Below are 19,397 nucleotides of genomic sequence, written 5' to 3'. Positions count from 1 at the left end.
GTCTCTAAGTTTTATGCATTTCTTTGTGTCTTATGACATCATAGCTGAACATGAGTGTTGTTTTCATTAAAAATAAGCTGTTAATCTTACATAATGCAACAAGGCAAAAATTACCTAAAAGTAGCAAACACTACTTGTGTTGAGAATTTAACAAGACAAATCAGCTTAGTCTTGGAATTTTAGAAATGTGTTAAATGTAATCTCTCAGGTGGCCGTTCAGTGGTTTCCTCATTTTAGATTCTTTTCTGGATTACCTCTTGCTTTACAACTTATTTCAGTCTTCCATAGCAGAAAAAGTGTGGTGCGTGCCTGGAAGATTAACCATAGCCATGTTGTATGTGGTTTGCAAGTTCCTGTCATCTTAGAATTTTTGTATGTTGACGCAACCTTCTGATGTGAATTTCCATGTTGTGAAGGAATCTAAGCTTTCTGGAATATAGATATTTCAGAGCTGACTTAGTTTACAGGAGACAATTCTTCTTTGACAGTAGCGTATAGTTAATTTAAAAATATTTCCTTCTTGCTTTTTGAGTATGAATGGACACTAGATTTTTCAAGCGAGGCATATATCCAGTCCTCTGATTATTTACTATTTTTTAAAATTTCTATGTTATCTTAAGCTACTGTTTTAAGAAGCAAGAGATATTTAAATGGGATTGAAGTTAGAAATTGATTTGGTACTGTATCTGTGAATGACATAAAAATCAAGTAGAAATCATCACTTAAGCTGTAAATTACCATTCCTGGAAAGAGACAAGGAATGATAACCCTCAATCAAGATTTCAAAAATCTTGTCTTCTGCACTCAATACAAATAGGAAAAGCTCTCGGATGAGTGACTGCTGAGATTGGGCAGACACCAATTCCGCAGAAATAACAGCACAGTTAAAAGAAATTCTTTCCCTAGTAGGAGACTATCCTTAGTTTAGTCAAATGCCTGAGGATGCAGTGAACATTTTTTCACTTAAACTTTCTAATGTCTTTGCTTAAGAAATAAGGAAATGATTGTTTACTTAGCAATTAGTAAGAGTTTCATGTCTAGACTAGGTGGCTTAATCTATGCTTTATTTCCAGAAGGTATGAAATAAAGTTAACTTTTTAAAAATGCAGCTAGGGAATGGTGCATAGTATCAGCTCTATAAAAATGGATTAATCAAAAATAGCTTATCAGATTACTGAACGTGAGAGGTGGCAATCATCTCTGGCTATTAATGGACTATTTCCTAGAGCTTCTTTTGTTTCTACCTTGTAACTATTGTGGCTAGTTAAAATTTTAAATAGGCTGTTAAACAGGTATGATTGTATGGCCTGCAGAATGCTGTTATCCACACTTTTCCATTCCTTTTGGAATGAAGAAGAGACATTTCTACATTTTTGTAAGTTACTGCTATATGGGTGTCTCGGGTCATCTGCACAGGTTACAGGTAAAATGTGCTCCTGTGTTTAGCAAAGGCTTGTGTTTTCCCATTTAAATCAGGAAAGCGTGCAATTTAGGGTGACAGCACTTTGTTGTAATGCAGTGGCTGCTACTTGTGATGGTTTTGTTCTATGGATTCCAGTAACTTTCTGCTTTAGTTCTTTCTTTTAGCAAAAACATGTGAATACACAGTAGCATTTCTAGTGTTAACCATGGTGTTAACCTAATTTATGCTCAGAGTGGTCTCTTTTTAAAAATGTGTTTTATCATTAGGCAGTTGCAGTTTTCTGTGACCTTACAAAGCTCTTGACTGAACTTCTAATACCCTTCCTGATAATGCTTCCTATGGAGAACTGACAGCTGTCTCTATCTTTCTAAACATAGCTTGCCAAAAACCAAGTTAAAAGTATTGAATACCAAACAGCACCACCCACCCCCCCCAAAAAACCAAACCAACAAAAACCCCAACCCGCAAACAAAAAGAAGTATTGAGATGTTTACTTAGAAATTATTTTTTTTCTCTATTGTATCAGTTAATGGAAGCAAGCAATTAAAAACATGACAAGACATTAGAATTTAAAGGGTTTGAGGTGCCGCAGACTTTCAAATACTGAGGCACTTTTACACTTCTGTACAAGCATTATGTGCCAATACACTCTGCTTGTAGACATGAAAAAAAGGGGGTGAGGTTTTTTCTTTGCTATATGTGGAAACTGATTTTTATTAGCTTTCTGAAGTATATTGTACATGCTTTCCTAAGAGATTCCTAAAACAGAAGGAATTTTACTTGATACGTATTCAGTCATATCATAAAACATAGACCTATGATATAATATGCTTAGAAATTTAATGTTGGCCCTTAGAATTATTGTTTAAGAATTTGTTCTTCATGAGGAAAGAAGGGTGTGCAACTAATGTCAAATCAAGCGTTCTGCAATTAATTGTTCTTCAAAAACACAGCAGCAATTTTAAGTCTGTGAAATGTAGGAAAGCATATAGCAATGCAGCTTTTACTTACTATTATGTGTTGGTTGTCTGCATCTTCCCCCCACTGTTTTTGACAGTATCTTGGGCAAATAGCAAACCACTAGATTCCAGAGAATGTTGGCGTGATACTGTTAATTCAGGACAGTGATCAGCGTTCCATATGAATGAAGAATTCACAATTTTAGATAGGCAAAAATAACTTTCTAGGTTATGAAGAGTGCAAGTGCTGTTTGTAGGCACTGCATGCCTTGGTGAGGCTATTTGGTTCTTTCTGCCATTTTGAGATCTTAGGTAATCATTTTCTTGGAATGCCAGATCAAAATGATCGTCTTCTTTATGTCCTCAAAACTCAAGTGATTATATGAGGAGACAAGTTTGGAGATGCTTTAAATTTTTTGGCTGCTTAAGTAACTTCATGAGGAAGGATTATTAGTTTCTTGTAGTTCAAAACAAGTCATGTCTTGCACTTGTACTGTGGTGGTGTTTTCTTTTTTCCTGTTACCTACGCACATTTCTTTACAATTCTCTAGTTTTCATTCTGTGTGCCAATGAATAATTTCAGCCTACATCTTAATTAGTCACATGAGTCATGACATGAAGTATTGAATTGTGATGCTTTGAATAATAATTTATTGATCTCCCTTTTGAATGGAAAATGACTAATGAAAAAGATGGCCAGCTGGTTGCAGTGAGAAGGGTGAGAAGCATGCATCTGGCAAACAAACGCTTCCATACCGGGCTCTGCAAAGAATCTGTGTGCTTAACACGTGCAAAGGTTCCCCAAGAGTCTTTAAACACAGTCGTTTTTCAGTGCCCCTGAGGTCTTGCTGCTTTAAAAGTAGATACCAAGGCTAGCATATCTCTTTTTCAGCAAACTGCAATAGAATAGAGTTCACTTTTCTTTATTGATTGAGAGCGTATCGAATTCTGTAGTAAACCCCATACCTTTCATTTATTCACTTATATTTTATGACTGTAAGTCTCATGTTTTGGCCTTCAGAATGTCTGTAGCAATGCAGCAAGGCGAGGACTTAATGCACTTGTGATTTACCTAGTTTCTTGAGCTGGGTCTGCAGTCTTTCATCCTCATTGAGGCTTTAATGAGCCCTGATCCCTGCCTGTCTACCTTAACAGCAGGTGCAAGCCACAGAACAAGAGGGCATGGTCTTTTAACAAAATTGCTCACTTCAAGGTCATGTATACATCTTAAAAATATCACTCCATTGTATGAATAGTGGTGTGCATCTGATTCTAAAAGCTGTTTAAAGGAGACAGCTGATTTGATTTAATTTATCAAGGTAACTTTTATGAGTGTTTAAATCTTCATACAAAAGTAGGGAGGGAGAAAGTTTATGTTAGTTTGTATATTGTAAAGAGTAGATCTTAAAATGCATGCTAAAGTTGATGTGTGACAGGGCAGTCTGTTTTAGCTATACACTTAAAGTGGTAAATGTATTTAAGCCTTTGTTGTTGTGAAACACCTGGCTTAAATTTAGCACTGCTGTTTCACCAGATTTTTTTTTTCATCATCTGTAATTGCCCTATAAGCAATGAATATTGAATAGTAGCCTTATAAAATAGGGTATTTTAGTGATACAGTATTTAGTGTATCTCTGTAGTACTGGCATGGCAAGTCCTGACTTTATTGTCATCTGCAGTGGAATCTTGATGACCTTAAGTACAACCAAGATCTGTAACAGTATAGTTCTAATTCCTTTCTTTGTATGCATATGGTCCTCCATGACTTTACGGAGTGTCTCTTAAAAATGCAATTACATGTTTTGCATGGGATATCCATTATGCATAATACTAGATAAAAGCTAGGGATCAGCAGTTTTGTGTATATAATAAAAGTCTATTGAGAACTGAGTAAGTGCACTGAAAAATGTTTTTGACTGATCATTAGAACCAAAGCATAAACTTGAAAATACTGTATTGTAACAAAGGGATCAGATATCTCTGCTTTTCCAGACTTGGAGAATTACTTGTCTGATGGTTATGTCTGTAGTAGATCTGTTTGTCTGGAGAGCATACATATTGTTCATGTAAAGCTTCTGTGGCTGCAGACTAAAAGGTTGCTCCCTCTTTTGGTTCCAAGTACACTTGGACACATCTCAGCAGTATTTGATCTTGAACTTGGTCATGCTTCTAAGTGGCGATGGGTTGATTAGGATCTTCAAGACCTTTTTGTTGAAGGGTGGGCAACTACTGTAACCCAGGAAAACTCAGCAACTTTTGGGCTGTTGATTTCTAAAGAATTACTGGGGGTGGGGGGTGGAATGCCATTTATTGAAGCCTAGCTGTTAAATCTCATCAGTCCTCTGTTGAAGGCATAATGCTTGAATGATAACATAAACTATGTTAACTAGCTGTTGTCCCACGTAAGAGGGAAGAAAAACTACTTAATGTGATGAAAGCTGAATTGTTCTCTGGTTTTGTGCTGTAAGAGAACCTGAGATAAAATTATGATAGTATAATAGTGATGCACACCTTCATTGCCCAGAGAGTAAGTTTCTACTGCCAGATTATGTCCTTTTGAAAGGGTAAAAAAAAAAAAAAAAAAAAAAAAAAAATTAGATCCAGGCATTCATTCCTTAGTCAGAAGAAAAACATACTTTGTAATTTAAAACACAAAACAAAAACCTGTTTTTCATTTGGCCAACTCTTCGTCAGCCTTCACTGAATCTTGTTCTTTTGGTGGGAAGTAAAACTTGTGCTTGAGCTGTTAAAAAAAAAAAAAAAAAAAAAAAAAAAAAAACCAAAAACCAAAAAGCTGCTGGGCTGAAATATGAACGATAATTTTTCATTTAATTTCTTTATCGACATTGTAACAACAAAGTCCCCTCTTTTAACACAGGGTTCACTCTGAAGTGAATCTGCAAATGTTTTTAGTGAAACTTAATTTGTTTTGTCTTATGTTGAAAACAGTAGTCTTTTTCCAAAGAAGTATTTTTTGCAGTCATAGTAATGTCAGATTCTCAAACTGAATTTAAAAGGGAATTTTTGGAGGAGTTCAGAGCTTGTCACCTTTGGGGTCTTTTTGGTAGGTTAACAGGAATTTTAAAAAATGTAAAAAATTAATCTCACTCCTGTCACTTAAAAGTCTGTGAATGTAGCAGCACATAGAGGCAACTCAGCTTTGGTACGTTTTAGCATGATTGGCTTTTTAGCATGGTTGGCACTAGAACTATGAGTGTTATAGATTGGTGTCTCATGATAGTTATGGTCATTGGAAAGAGTAAATAATTGTAAAGGAGTAATGTTTGTAGCAGGTTAAGTGTGGACATCTTATATTAAGTTGTAAGATTGCTGAAGTACTTGATTAAGTGATGACTATAATCTAGTTTGCTGAAATCTTTCATTTTGGACTCAGAAGGGTTATTTCTTTTGAGAATGGATATTGAGTTCTTAAATTGGTATTTCATTTCCTTAATTACTGGAGTACATGATTGAATGTTAAGTAGCAGCTTACTTTCATTTGTGGGATCTGAATTCATATTTTAATTGTCTTGGCTTCATACTACTTATTCTTTGGTACTTTTACAAAATTAATATCACACTCATACCTGTCTTCTCTAAGGAAAGTTACCAGACAAGAACAACAGACTTTTACTAAAAATCTCATGAGAACTGTTTTCTGTGTTTGGAGGAAGTCAAACTTAGTGTCTTCATGAGAATGCTGCCTGAAATTTAGTGTGATCTTTGCAGGATTGAGCTTGACTGAGGCTTTATAGTAGTGTATTGGTGATCAAGGGCTGTACAGTTCAAATCACATTTAGAGTATTAATTATGTCCTTGTTTCCAATGGAGTACTCCTTAATGGCAAGAGTCATTTATTCTACATACTGCTGACTTGTCCTGTGACTTTGAACATAGGTTATTTATTCTTTGCTTGGGTTTACTCATGTGCAGAATTGTTTTACATACTTCTTAGTGTTGTTGCAATGCTTAATTAATATTTATAAAGACCTTTGACATCCTGTGATGAAAGGAGCTGTGCAAGTGTTCTGTAGTGGTATTATTTTATTAGTGAAAATACAGGAGGAGTCAGGAGGATACCAGTTTTTAATTCAGAGTGAGCAATGGAGTCATTCTGTAACCTTGAGCAGGTCATGCAGTCTCTTGTTTTGTAATGTATCATGGGAAAGCTCTACGTTGTGCAGCATGTGTTGTTAAATGTCATCCTTCCCTCCCCCAAGTCAATTCTAAATGAAAAAAAAAAAGTATACAACTTCACTGAACTACTAAACATAGCTGGTATTTCTTAAGGAAATATATCATTAAAAGTAGCAGAGGATGAGAAGGTAGTGGATGTAACAGCTGGATTTTAGAGTCAACATGAGGACTTGAATGTGTGTTATCTAGTCATAGAGACCAGACTGAATTTTGCCTGTTACAGATCTCTTCTCATTCAAGTTCAGTGTACGCTGTGCTTAACTGCAACTTCACTGTGAAGTGAGTGCATATAATCTTTATTGCATTCTAAGAACTCACTCACTAATCCATGGTATTTAGCTGGTAAACAAGTTCTTACTTCAGACTGAGTACTGTCTATATTTGAGCTTTGTGATTGCCAAGATTGATAATCAGCTCTTACAGCATCTAGTATTTGGCTATTACATAACAATATACATATCAATCTCTTGTGCGGTTTTTCCCCTCATCTGACACAGGAAGGTTACGATTATACACTGTCGTTAAAATTACAAGATACCGATGAACATTTGAAAAGTATACATCTGTTTAAGACTTAGCCAGCTAACCATTTGTCTAATTATATAAGGCGCAATAACATCAAATGAAGTTATTTGCTGTGCTTCATGCGTGCAAATACAGGGTTTCAGGTTTTTGTTTCATACAAGATGCTACATTTGCATTGTACTCATGGCACACAAAACATAAATGTGGTTTAAAGCAAGGGGCTTCAAAACTGTTATTTGAAGTACTTTAGGAAGGAACCAACTTGCCCAGTGAAGTGTGAGGCATAGCTGAATGCAAGTGCTGGTTTATGCATGTGCATTATGGTGGATTCAAATTGAAAGTCTGGTTGTACAGTTTGTTCACAGGGGCCTTTCACTTGCCTTTAGTCCTGCTTCAGCTCAGCTGGCATAAGGATGAAGAGGAATAGTGTTTGTCTCTACTGAGGATAAACAATGGTTTGTAGTCTTCAAGAACAAGAATTATGGAAAAAAAAAATAACCTTCATATAACCTTAGTTATAAGCCTTAATTTATGGAGCATGCTTAGTAGTAATGGAATGTCAGAATTTACCTGCCCAACTTCAGCTGAATATACTGGACATATGCAGATAGTTTTGTTTGAAGAGGCAGGAATTTGGCAAGATTTATACAGCATTTCCCAGACCTGCACAATATGTTACTTACTTTTCCTTCTGTCTTTAATTTAGACTTCCTGATATGGATCGTGACAGTCCTGAAACTTTGTAACTGAATATTTGCAGGAAGTAGCTGAATGAATTTTCTTACCTGTTAAAAATAAAGATTGCCTCAGGCAATAACTGGAGTAGAAAATACAAACCTTAAATACCTTTGCCAAGAAAATCTGAGCAAGCTGTAAGAGTTGTTTTTTTAAATGTATTAGAAGTTCAAGCAACCTTAACTTGCTGGTTCTTCCAGCTTGGCCTACAACAGATGAATAGTAACTTTGTGTGGAAAACCTTGTTCTTAACTTCCCACTGATAAAATGAAATACATTCTTGCTTTAGTATTTTGATTTAGTATAATTAAAATAATGACTTACAGTTTGATAAATGTTATTTTCATTACTATAGTGCCCTGAAGCACTGTATATGGAAAATTTTACAATATTATACAGATCTGGAGGTATGTAATGTGCTTGTCAGGCTATTAATTAACTTGCATGAAGTGTTTTGGTTTTTATAGCAAGTGAATTTAGAGTGTTTCTTTGGAAACTGAATAAAAGTAAACAGTCAGATTGCTTATAAAATGAAGTATAAATTATACCATTCTGATGCTGTGAGGGTGTCCTTATAATATCCCCAGGCAGGTAGAATTCCAAGCACCTCATCATGCAGTAGAAGCTGCTTTTAAGCAGCATGCTTCTGTCTGGGTTTGGGGGTGGTGTGGGTTTTTTTTTCCCTTCAATAATTTAACTGTCACTAAATAGAAACTGCTTCACTCGTATGTATGTTTCAATTTTTTTTCTTGATCCCTCCTGAAGTGCCATACCACAAAAGTTAAGAAAACCTCCAATATTTTAAAGGGTGTGAAACTATAGCAATAACACTGTAATGTGGTATTAACTAATGTTTTCTTTATTTTCACCTTCCCCTAAAATTCTGTCCTGTATCTCTAGATAGTTTGGATCTTTACCAGGCTGGCTTTTAGGTCTCTTTTTTTTTTTTTTTTAATGACTGAGAAACACAAATATAAAAATGTCAGTCATAATCCAAGAAATGTTAAAGTTTGTTTTAAATATAACTGCTTCTGTTGTCAAAGATTCTGTATGATCCAGTTTCTTACTGTCTACATGGCCTGTGCTGGTGCCACAAATGATGCTCTGGCAGAAAAATGTTTCATTTAATTAAACTATATTATAATTTTTCAGTATTCTTTCTGAAATGTCACATTCTGACATTAAAGCAAATGCCATAATTGTTGTGTGTACTGTGGCATAGTTACCATAGCAAATAGTTTAGTTTCTTGGGACATTTTTAGTGTTAAAAGATAATTCTATTCTTGGCATTTAAGACAGAAGTTTGTAATCTAAGAAGGTACAGAGCTGCTTTTGTTAAAATCAAGTTTACACTGTAGTCAGGAGTTAGCATTTGCTTTTTAACTGCAGTCAGAAGATTAACAGTAAACAGTTTTTTTATAGCACTTCTCATACATACCTACAAGCATGTGTTATTAGGGTGGCAGTAATGCTCATCAGCTTCACTTGTGTTGCAATTTGTAACCAGTTTAAAGTGCCAACGAGGCATTGGTAAAGCTACCAGTAGAGCTCTGAGCTTGACTTGTGGAGTCTATCTGGGCTGCAAAATGCAGTGGTGTACTGATAAAGACACCTGAAGTGGAGGGTAGCTCATTTAGGGGTTTCTGCTGCAGTTCTTCTGCAGAAGACCTATCTGTAATTAGTTCCCTGCCCACTGAACCACTAAGTACAGAAATACTTGTTCATTCTAGTCTGAGGTAATAAATTTTTTTTTTAAAAAGGATTCCAGGTCTGGATTGCCAGAGTCAGTGATACAGAGTTGGTTATGGTCAGTGATAACCACTGGCAGCTGGGCAGTATGGTGCCCCATGGGAGTCAATGCTGGGGCTGATAGTGTTCAACATCTGTATTAATGACCTGGTCAATGGGATAGAATGTACCCTCAGCATGGTTGCAGGTGATCCTAAACTGGGCTGAGTGGTTGACACCTCTGGAGGGTAAGATTGCTGTTCAGGGGGAACTCAGTAGGCTGGAGAAAATGGTCTGACAGAAACCTCTTGGAATTCAACAAATGTAAATGGAGAAATACTACACCTGGGGCAACATAATCCTGTGCTATAGCATAGGTTAGGCATCCACTGACTAGAAAGTAGCTCTGCAGAAAAAACACCTGAAGGTCCTGACAAAGAAAAAGTAGAATGTGAGTCAGCAGGGTGTCCTTGCTCTTAAGAAACCAGCCACATGCTGGGCTGTACTAGAAAGGCTATACCCAGTGGGTCAAGAGAAGTGATTCTTCTCTATTCAACACTTAAAAGTCCACCTTTGACATACTGTGTCCAGTTTTGGCTCTTGTACAGGAAAGACGCTGACATATTAAATGGCCACTACGATGATTAGTGTTCTGGAGCACATCTTGCACAAGGAGAGGCTGAGAGAACTGAATTTGTTCAGCCTTAGAAATAGAAGGCTAAGGGGGTAATGTTACTGCTGTCTTCAGCTGCCTAATGAGAGGGTGTAGAGATCCAGACTCTTCTTGGAGGTGGTGCACAGTGATAAAATGAGATGGTGAACACAAGTTGCAGAAAAGAAATTCTGATTAGATATTGGGGGAGGCAAATGCAATGGGTGTAGTAAAAAAAAAAAAAAAAAAAAAAAAAAGGAATAAGCTCTCCACAGTGGTGGTAGTGTCTCTGTCCTTGGAGATACTCAGAATGTGACTAGGTCCTGAGCAACCCGATTGATGATGGCTCTTCTTTAAGTATGGGGTTAGACCAGACTCCAGGTGACTTCCAGAGGTCACTTCAGTCAGAATTATTTGTGATTCTGATGGTGAGACCAGTAAGAGTATCATGTATCTAGTGCAGAAAGTGTCACTTAGTTCCAAAAGATGAATTGGTTTAACAAATAGAAATAAAAAAAAATAAATTAAAAAACAAACTGGAAAAGACTGTTTAGGGAAAAGGTTCTGTGTAACTTTTCTTCTGTTAGTTTTCAAATAAAAGGATTTTTCCTCCTGACATGAAAACCAGTTGAGATTATAAAATGGTAGAGTTTACATCTCTCAGTCTTAATACAGAGCAATACTGGCAAATACTTGTGTATACTGCACTTGCAGACTAATAAGCAATCCTTTAACTGACATCTGGCACTTTTCCCAGATAGCCTGCGTTCATTTCAAACCCCGTGTTGTATGGCGAAGTAGGACTCTTGAAGTTTTTCTGTATGCACAGTGAGGTAGGTAAAATGTTCTTTTTGGATGGTGTAGTGAAAAGAAGTCTCTCACATGCAAAGTTCAGCAGCAGCTCCCTCAGAGTGGTCATCTGTCCAGAGCTTTGATATCCCCACCCATAGTTGCAGAAATGAAAGGCCTTCACTTAATGGAAGATAGAGAAATATTTTGCCAGGTAGTCTGTCATCTTATCTGCTGAAATTTTGGCTTTAGTGAGAATTAGGGTTTGAAAGAGTACCAGGATAGATCATTTGTAGTGGAACAGAGATCTCAACTGTACTTCTTGAGGATTGTCAGCTCTTCCCTTGTCAAAAAACTGACTTGTTTCTCTCCAAGCCTGTAGCAGAGACAGGTTCTTTACGGAGATTTTATTGTGGTAGCTCTTACCCATTTACTGTTCCATATTGTTTGTTATGCATTCATTTATCTATGTATTTTTTGTGGTTTTCAGAACCGCAAAGATATTTTTTCTTGGTAAACAGTTGTAGATAATGGAGCTTTCTACATGTGTGAATAGTTTTTAGAGGAAAATAAGGTTATTTGATAATCACGTAAAACCTTGAAGTCCTGAATAGAACTGTGTCTTGCTGAATGAATGTTCTGATATGATAAATTACTGGATGTCTTAATTACAGGCAGATTTCTAACTGAATGTTTTGCCATTTTTGGGCTATTTTTACCACATTTCACAATTCTCTAAACACACTTTATCTGTGTCTTTGGTATGCATGAGTGCGCATGCTATGAAGTAATAATTACTGATCTGTAAGAGCTCTGAAGCATTTGAAGACTGAAGTAGGGGAGAAAACTTGCTCTGTTCTTACATTCTAGAACTTTGGCTATAGCTCTTCATTTCCTTAAAACTTTCCTTTTTGTCAACTGTGGCTAGCATTTGGAAACTTTGGACATATCTGGAAGTCATTCTTTTAATGTATATAAGTGATACAGCTGGAAAGAGTAATTCTATAAAAGGAGTGCAAGCAAGAAATATAGAATATTAAAAACACTTCAGTTCTTTTTTTACACAATCCAAGGCTTTCTTATTAACAAGAGACTCTTAAAACTGATATTGACCCCCTGCCCCCCAAACCAGTTGCTGAAGTGTTGAGAACAAACCTCCTCATTTATGAGCATTTGTTGTTGTATTGTAGGGCTTATACTGTCCAGTTCTTTAAAGTAAACAGCCCTTTATGGTTGGAGTTGTTTTCTTTCTATTATGTAAATCATTGTGCATATATATATATAGAATACTCCACAAAAACTTAATCTTACTCTATTAACAACTCTAATAGCAATCTATAAGGAGTCTTTCTTTAGAAAAGCGTACTTTTAGCAAAGTCAGTATGCCAGTGTTTTAAAATTGATTATTTTCTACAGCAGCTTCAAATTACTGATGTTTTGCTGCGATAAAGGCATATCAGTTGTTCCAGATATGCTATTTAAAGTAAGCAAACTTCTTGCTGTGACGCTGTTTTGGTTTTCAGCCAAAGAGAAGAAAAAAGCAGCTTACTCCAACTTCTTGACAAGGAATAATCTTTTGCCTTTTGAAAACGCTGCTTTACAGAGCGATTCTAAAAACACTTTCTAAAGTCTTTCATTTAATACATGGCAAACTGTATAAAATCCACAGCTTGCCCTGGTGAGGTGTGTGACACTTCTGTTATTGTCTTACGTGTGTTATACTATGTACATATATGTTACAAATATGAAAGTTTAATTTCATACTCTACTGAAGGGCTGAGTTCTGATACCTTGTTTTCACTGTCATTCAAACAATCGTCCTTTTACTATCTGGTCGATCTTAAACTGCATAGTTTATCCCCTCAATATTGCAGTTGTTCAGTGATGCTGTAAACTTAAGTCTTATTTCAAGCAAACAAGTAATTTTCTTTTTTTTTTTTTTTTTCTCTCCTTGAAATTTGTATACTCTGCATCTTCAGGGGTGCTGTTCTGAAGGATCAGGTTTTTTCGTTATAAACATCAGAATTCATTTGGCCTAAAATAATTTCATATTCCATTTTTGTCAGTTCAGCCTAAAGACTGACTTTCTAAATGTCTATCTCCTATTTAACCAGCTTTTGTATGGCTATGTCTGTAGGTTATGCATGCAAGCATTGCTTAACAAGAAAGGTGGCTGTGGTGTTGTGCATCTTTACATGGCTTCGTCCTGTGGATGTAATTTTACCTTTAGGAATTTAGGGTCTGTCATCCCAGGGATTTGTCCCATGCTGTGTTACGTCTTGCTTCTGTTTGTTCTGTTTAAATGTGCTGGAGCACACTTGCGTGTTTGGACATGAGATACTCTTCTCGTGCTGTTGAAATAATGGAGCATGTCTGTTAAGTGGGATATGTTGAATGAAAGTAGAAGTAAAACTGTAAAGATTTCTATACTCCAGTAGCAGTGCATTTAATTTTGCTTCATTTTTAGTCTGACATCCAGCTTCCTGATATGATTTAAAAGCTTTCGTCCAGCTTGAGCATTTGAAGCAGTAGACTGCCAGTGTTCTTTGCTGCAGTAAGAAGGGCTTGCACCTTGACGTCCAAGAACTCATTTGGGAGTTCATAGTATGCTTTTTCTTCATTGCTCACAATCCTTAGTTCTAATCAGCTTATGCTTTTTAATGTATTTATATATGAATAGTCTTATGCTAGAGTATTGTACCAATAAAGTCCCTGTTACAGTTAGGAGAATTGCACAGATGCAGGTGACAATGCTCAGGTCACGTATGCAGAGTATGGGATAAAGGACTAAATACAGTCCAGAAGAAGCATTCTCCTTAATATATTAGAACAATGTAGGAGTCTGTTTCAAAAGGAAATACACTCACTTTTACTAGTAGATCTTTCTATGATACAATTTATAGAGTTTTAATTGGGTGCTCTGTGGAGAGGTGTCACAATACAGTAAGGTGTAGTTTCATTCAGTTGCAACCAATTTAACATGTTCCTTTGAAAGGAGAAGATTCCTTGCCACTTGTGCCTGCTACTTCTGGTGTTCATCTGATAATACTCTAAGCTAATTCCATTTACAAAATGGGGGAGAATGGTCCAGGTGAGTTCCTGTGAGTTGAATTTGCTTGCCATACAATCAGCTGAGTTCCAGAGAAGGCTCAAGCAGGGGAAGGTCAGGGACAGAGCTTGATGAAGAGAAATAAAGTGGAAGAAAATGCCACTTCTCCAGTGGCAACAGCAAGCTGTTCATGAAATAGCACTGTTGAAAACAGCTTACTTTAAGAGATTTTTGTCCCTGTATAGATTGAGAGGAGCTTTTGCCTTGGAAGCATACCTGGCCTTGAGCTTGTTATAAAGGTGTTTTACAACACATCTGAGACACCAATGTGTGATGCCTAATTCTGCTGGTATCCAGGCTGTATAATTTATCAAAATACTGAGGAAACTTTCAGAAATGCTAAGAAGCAAGGTGCTTGTAGTTAGAGTTCACTGGAAATTCTTCTTGCTTTAAATCTTGAACAAACTTGGATACCTTACTGTAGATTAAATGTCTGGTTTAGTCCCTCAAGTTTTGAGTCTCTTTGTCTATTTCTAAAAGATTAGAAATATATTTGTGGTCTGATATTTTTTCATTACTAGAGGCCTGTCTGTAAGAGAGTTGATAGCTCAAGTGTTGCCTCTAAGTGAGACTGGTCTATGCATGCAAATCATTATCTGACATAAGGTGATGGCCTTTAGTTCTGACTAGTTATGAGTAAAGACTTTAGGGAAAATTTAACAGTTGTTAATGTGACCTTGTAGCTGTCTAGATAAAAGCTTGTTCTGCTAAAGTACTGCTGATCCTACAAGTGTACTTTCGGAATCCTCCGTATTCTGGAAGAAGATACAGAAGTTGGGTCACAATTTAGAAGCAGATTTGTAAATCATCCTGTACTTATTACAATGCAGAGAACAGGATGCACCTATAGAAGTTTACTGTAGCTCCTGTGTTGTATTATAGTATAGCTAAACCAAGTTAACTGTACAGAAAGCAAGTAAAGTGTGGGGTCAAGGGGAGGGAAGATGACTCACAATACTGGTATCTAGTCCACATCTTTACGTATGAGGAACTTCCAGACACTGTTACACTGTTGGCCTATAGCCCTGTGGAAGGAACTGGGAGTTGCAGACACTGAAGTGCCACCCCTGAGTTTCTACGAATTTTCATTTCTTACATTTTACTTATATTTTTTTGTGCAATTTTAGTTTGAGGGTGACTTTATAGGGTTGTGGGGTTTTTGTGTAGACTAATGCTCTGTGTGGCGCTTTATCTCTACCTATCAAAGCGTGTTGCCAGCAGATAGTATGTAATATAGAGTACGTCATCTCGTCTCACAGTTCAGTTTGCGATAGCAAGAACTTTGAAGACAACTTCTGTCCTTTACCTGTGCCTCAAGCCTATATGTTGTGAGAATAAATCTTTTTAAAACAGAGTTTTCTGGAAAAATTATTAGGATTTTGCAGAAAATTAGCATTTTCCAAAACTGGTAAATTGTTCTGGGGGAGGGCATGCTTCTTGAATACCTATTTTTTTTTCTTTTTTTCCTGAAATGGCTATCTGTTTTAATAACTTGGACTTCGCAAGTATTTTCTGTTACTTCTCTAGTTAACTAGCTGAAAAACCTCCTTTTCTCTGAAATGATTGCTTTTGTCTTAGCTGGAAGAGGTTGTTATAAAAACTTAGATAAGGTATTGAGTGTGCTGCATCATAGCTACTGAGTTGGTTTGGTTTGGGTTTGGTTTTTTATAAATACAATAAAATTTTGGATTACAACCTATAGTTTCTCTTCATTTGTAAGCTGTTAATATGCCTTACTTTAAATACTCTGAATTAAAGTCTGTAATATGCTTTTTAAATACTTTCAATAATGTTAATTCTAAGATTTTGTGGGAAATATTAAAGTGCAATTAGGTCATATTTTTTAAGATCGACATACACTTTCTTGAAGAAAGCTAGAGTAAAAAGCTGGCTGCTGGTTGCTTTTTAGCAGACTTCCTCTTCAGGGTTGTGGTGTGTCTGTGTTCCCATTACTATGTGCTGGTAACAAAAACCGGAACCACACCCCATTGTATTACTGTAAATTCACTCGTTCGGAGTTGATAGATTTTTCTCCCCGTGTTGATCTTGTCAATGTAAGCAGCTGATTGCTGGTATGTACATGATGGACCCCCCAGTTTCCTTGACCAGGCCAGGAAGAATTATCTTTTAGCTAATGAGAGAAGGTTAATAGGCAGCGTTGTCTTCTGAATGAATCGATGAGGTATTTGAAAGCTTTGTTTATGTTAAATTTACTAAACGCTTAACACTGTAAGTTAAGTTTGTGTTTAACAAGCTCCTTGCATACAACTGAAAAGGGAAACCATTCGTCATAAAACTTATTAGTGAATATTGCCAATATTATTGAATATATTATTGAATATATTATTGAATATTGCAAATATTAGTGAAATGCATCAAAGAGTGAAAGTGGGAAGATGGCAAGTGTGGTACCCAAAAAGGCAATAAGCTACTCCTCCCCCCCCTTCAGTGAACTTTCAACATAGTGGTACATTGTTAGCGTGTTTATAGCATCAATTCTTCCTCTGTCATTTGGAGAGTACAACTTCGTACTTCCTACATGTTTAAGAGGTTTCAGTTACATTTTGTCAGGAACTTCATGGTCTTTTACATGTGATGCAGCCCAAGTGTTCAGATAGATTCCTTCCACCTCAGAGAACTCAGTGAATCAAAGCCTAAATTACTAAATATTGATTACTGCTATATTGTAGTTGTTGATGATAGGCCCAATGGAATATTAAATGCACATCTCTACTAAAAGAGCAGAAGAAGGGGAGGTCATCATGCAAAACAAAGGGCTTCTCTGCAGTCTTAGTACCACAGATATCTGTCTGTATATGTCTGAAAACAAGGCAGCCCCAGTAGCAATCTCTCTGTCCTGAACTTACCACAAAGACAGTTAACCATAACTGTTTACTTTCAGGCTATGGATCTTCTGTCTTACAGAAGATAGAAGATGCATAGAAGATCACATAGAAGATCAACAGAAGATCCGTAGAAGAATATCTATATTCTTCTACGGATCTTCTGTTGGCTCCTTTTATTATTAGTGCTACATGTCATTGTAAGCCATAGCTTCAGCTTTGATTGTGAATATGACCTCTTTCGCATTCTTTTCCATTCCCCGCTCTTCTGCTCGCAAAACTAAGGAAGGTGCTTTTAAGTAGAAGGCTGTCTTTGTGCCAGGCAGTTACTTGAAGTCATTTTGTATTTTGATCCTACCCTTCTTCAGCAGCTCTTTTAAGACAGCTCTTAAACTTTTGCCTGCTTCAAGAAAGATTTTTGGAAATAGTGTGCTTGTAACTGGCAGTACAGCCCAAAAGGCACACATAGCTTGACAGTACAAAAGTAAACATAATTTGAGGTTATAGTAACTTTGAAAGATGAGGGTTTCACTGGTCAGCTTTTTCATATTGCTTACAATCTGTGGCTCAAAGAAAACAGAAAATTTTGTCTCGATGCCATGACAGACAATGCAAAGTATACTAACCTCTCCAGTGCTTCATGTCTTGTGCTGTTAGTAAAACTAAAAAACCTGTGGGGCTTTTCCTTGCCAGAGTTAGGGCTGGGAAGTGTGCTTTGACATTATAGGGAACAGAAAAGAGCAAGAACTGACCTGGCTTAAGCAATACCAGAGTGCATAAAACACTGTTCCATATGATGTGGAATGCTTGCCTCAAACTTTGTTAAATGCAGACTGAACTTGCCATTATGTATGAATTGCATTTGGTAATAACCTCAGGATGTTGTTGCTAAGGACTCATCTTGCCCTTATCCATTTTCTCCATCCATGAAGAAGGAGAGCCTAGCTTTAGGAAACCAGGAAGACATTTTATTACTGTCCATAGAACCTTTTATCGTTAAGAGAGTTCTTTGAAGTCCTCAATCCGGAAGCTGTTAACACGTAACATCTCAAAATGTTTTTGTAGGAATTGATTAGTTATGTAAATGTCTCTTTGTACACTGGCTTGGCAGTACCTAGTGAAAATGCAAACAAAAATATTACCTATATGATGTAAATGCAATGGAAGGAAAAGTCTGAGTAATGTGACAGCAAAGCCAACTCAACTCTAAGCTTTTTAAACTGTGGTCAAAAAAAGAGCTTTGATGTGTGCATATATATAAGAAGTAGTTCAGTACTATTATAAACTCTAGTTTTGTTTATAAAGCTGTTGGTTTTTTATAAAATCTTGTTCTGAAAGATTGTGGGTTATACTTCTTAGTTGTTTCCCGTTTGTAAAGTACACATCTCTGGTCTCTGATCCTACCCCTCATCTGTCAGATCATCTTTTTACATTAATTGTCTTTTTCTTAATCTTTCCCTATAAAAATAAATTACTCCAAGAGAGCTGAAAACTTGGTCCTAAATTTACTTTTAAGGAGGTGAAGAGAACTGGTTAACAAAAATGTGATTCACCATAGAAACAGCTCAGCCAATAGCATATATGCAGTAAATTAACCATTTTCTGGTACTTTCATATTTGATACGAAACATAGCAACAAGATGATAGCTTGACAACAATAGCAGCTGCAGATATTTTTCTTCCTTTTTTGAGAGAATGTTCTTGTGGAAAAAATAGATTCCCTGGAAAGTAATTTATATTACAAGTTTCATCACAAAAATTCTGTGGGTGGGTACAATAGGCTAGAAATTAAATTAGTGATTTGTATAATAAATGATGGTTTTGATTTGATATGACACTTCTAGTCTCTTACAAGTGACATAGCTACAGGCAATAGAATAATCTCTTCCCCTTGTGAAGATAAATGTCTTATCAGACCAAACCATCTTATATTAAATTACAACTTCCCCTTTTTTACCATATGAAAAGATTCATGAGGCTGTTCATTAAATAGCAGCACAACCCAATTAAAAGGGTACTTTAGCCAAAATGTCTTGAAGATATTTTCTAATACCAGGCATGTAGTTAATTTATATAGGGTACTGCCATAAGAGGCCTGATACAAATAAAGGAATTATGCAGCAAGTGGCATGATTGTGGCCACTAGAGCTAGAAGGTGCTTTTCTTATCTCAGTTAGACCGAAACCCTCAAATGCAAATAAAGTATGATGATAAGAGGAATCTACTATCTTGACTTCCTTTCTTGGGGGAAGAGGGATATAGTACGTGTGGCTCTTCTTATACAACTTGATTGTGCTCATACCGTTGTTTTTCATGTTTGGGCAGAGAGAAGGAGCAAGAAAGGGAAGAACAGTTAATGGAAGACAAGAAAAGGAAGAAGGAGGATAAGAAAAAGAAGGAATCTGCTCAGAAGGTAGGCTTTGATATTTGAATTTTT

At 36.4% G+C, this 19,397-nt stretch overlaps 1 protein-coding gene across 15 annotated transcripts in view; it reads left to right on the top strand.

Moving 5' to 3' along the window:
• The window catches only part of TNRC6B (trinucleotide repeat containing adaptor 6B), a 136,786-nt gene that overhangs the window by 70,721 nt on the left and 46,668 nt on the right, over nt 1-19,397 (top strand). For 14 of the 15 annotated variants that reach the window (XM_075500219.1, XM_075500190.1, XM_075500209.1 and 11 more), the window contains one exon: nt 19,286-19,373. In XM_075500219.1, coding sequence (XP_075356334.1) covers nt 19,286-19,373 — 88 coding nt within the window. Of the gene's footprint in view, nt 1-15,327; nt 15,446-19,285; nt 19,374-19,397 lie in introns of those variants that run through there. The other variant, XM_075500252.1, reaches the window with a different exon arrangement.

This window comes from Mycteria americana, chromosome 1 (genome assembly GCF_035582795.1).
Source record: "Mycteria americana isolate JAX WOST 10 ecotype Jacksonville Zoo and Gardens chromosome 1, USCA_MyAme_1.0, whole genome shotgun sequence".
NCBI classification, from domain to species: domain Eukaryota; kingdom Metazoa; phylum Chordata; class Aves; order Ciconiiformes; family Ciconiidae; genus Mycteria; species Mycteria americana.
The sequence above is the reverse complement of the archived record's forward strand: the minus strand, read 5'-3'. Positions and strand labels throughout refer to the sequence as shown.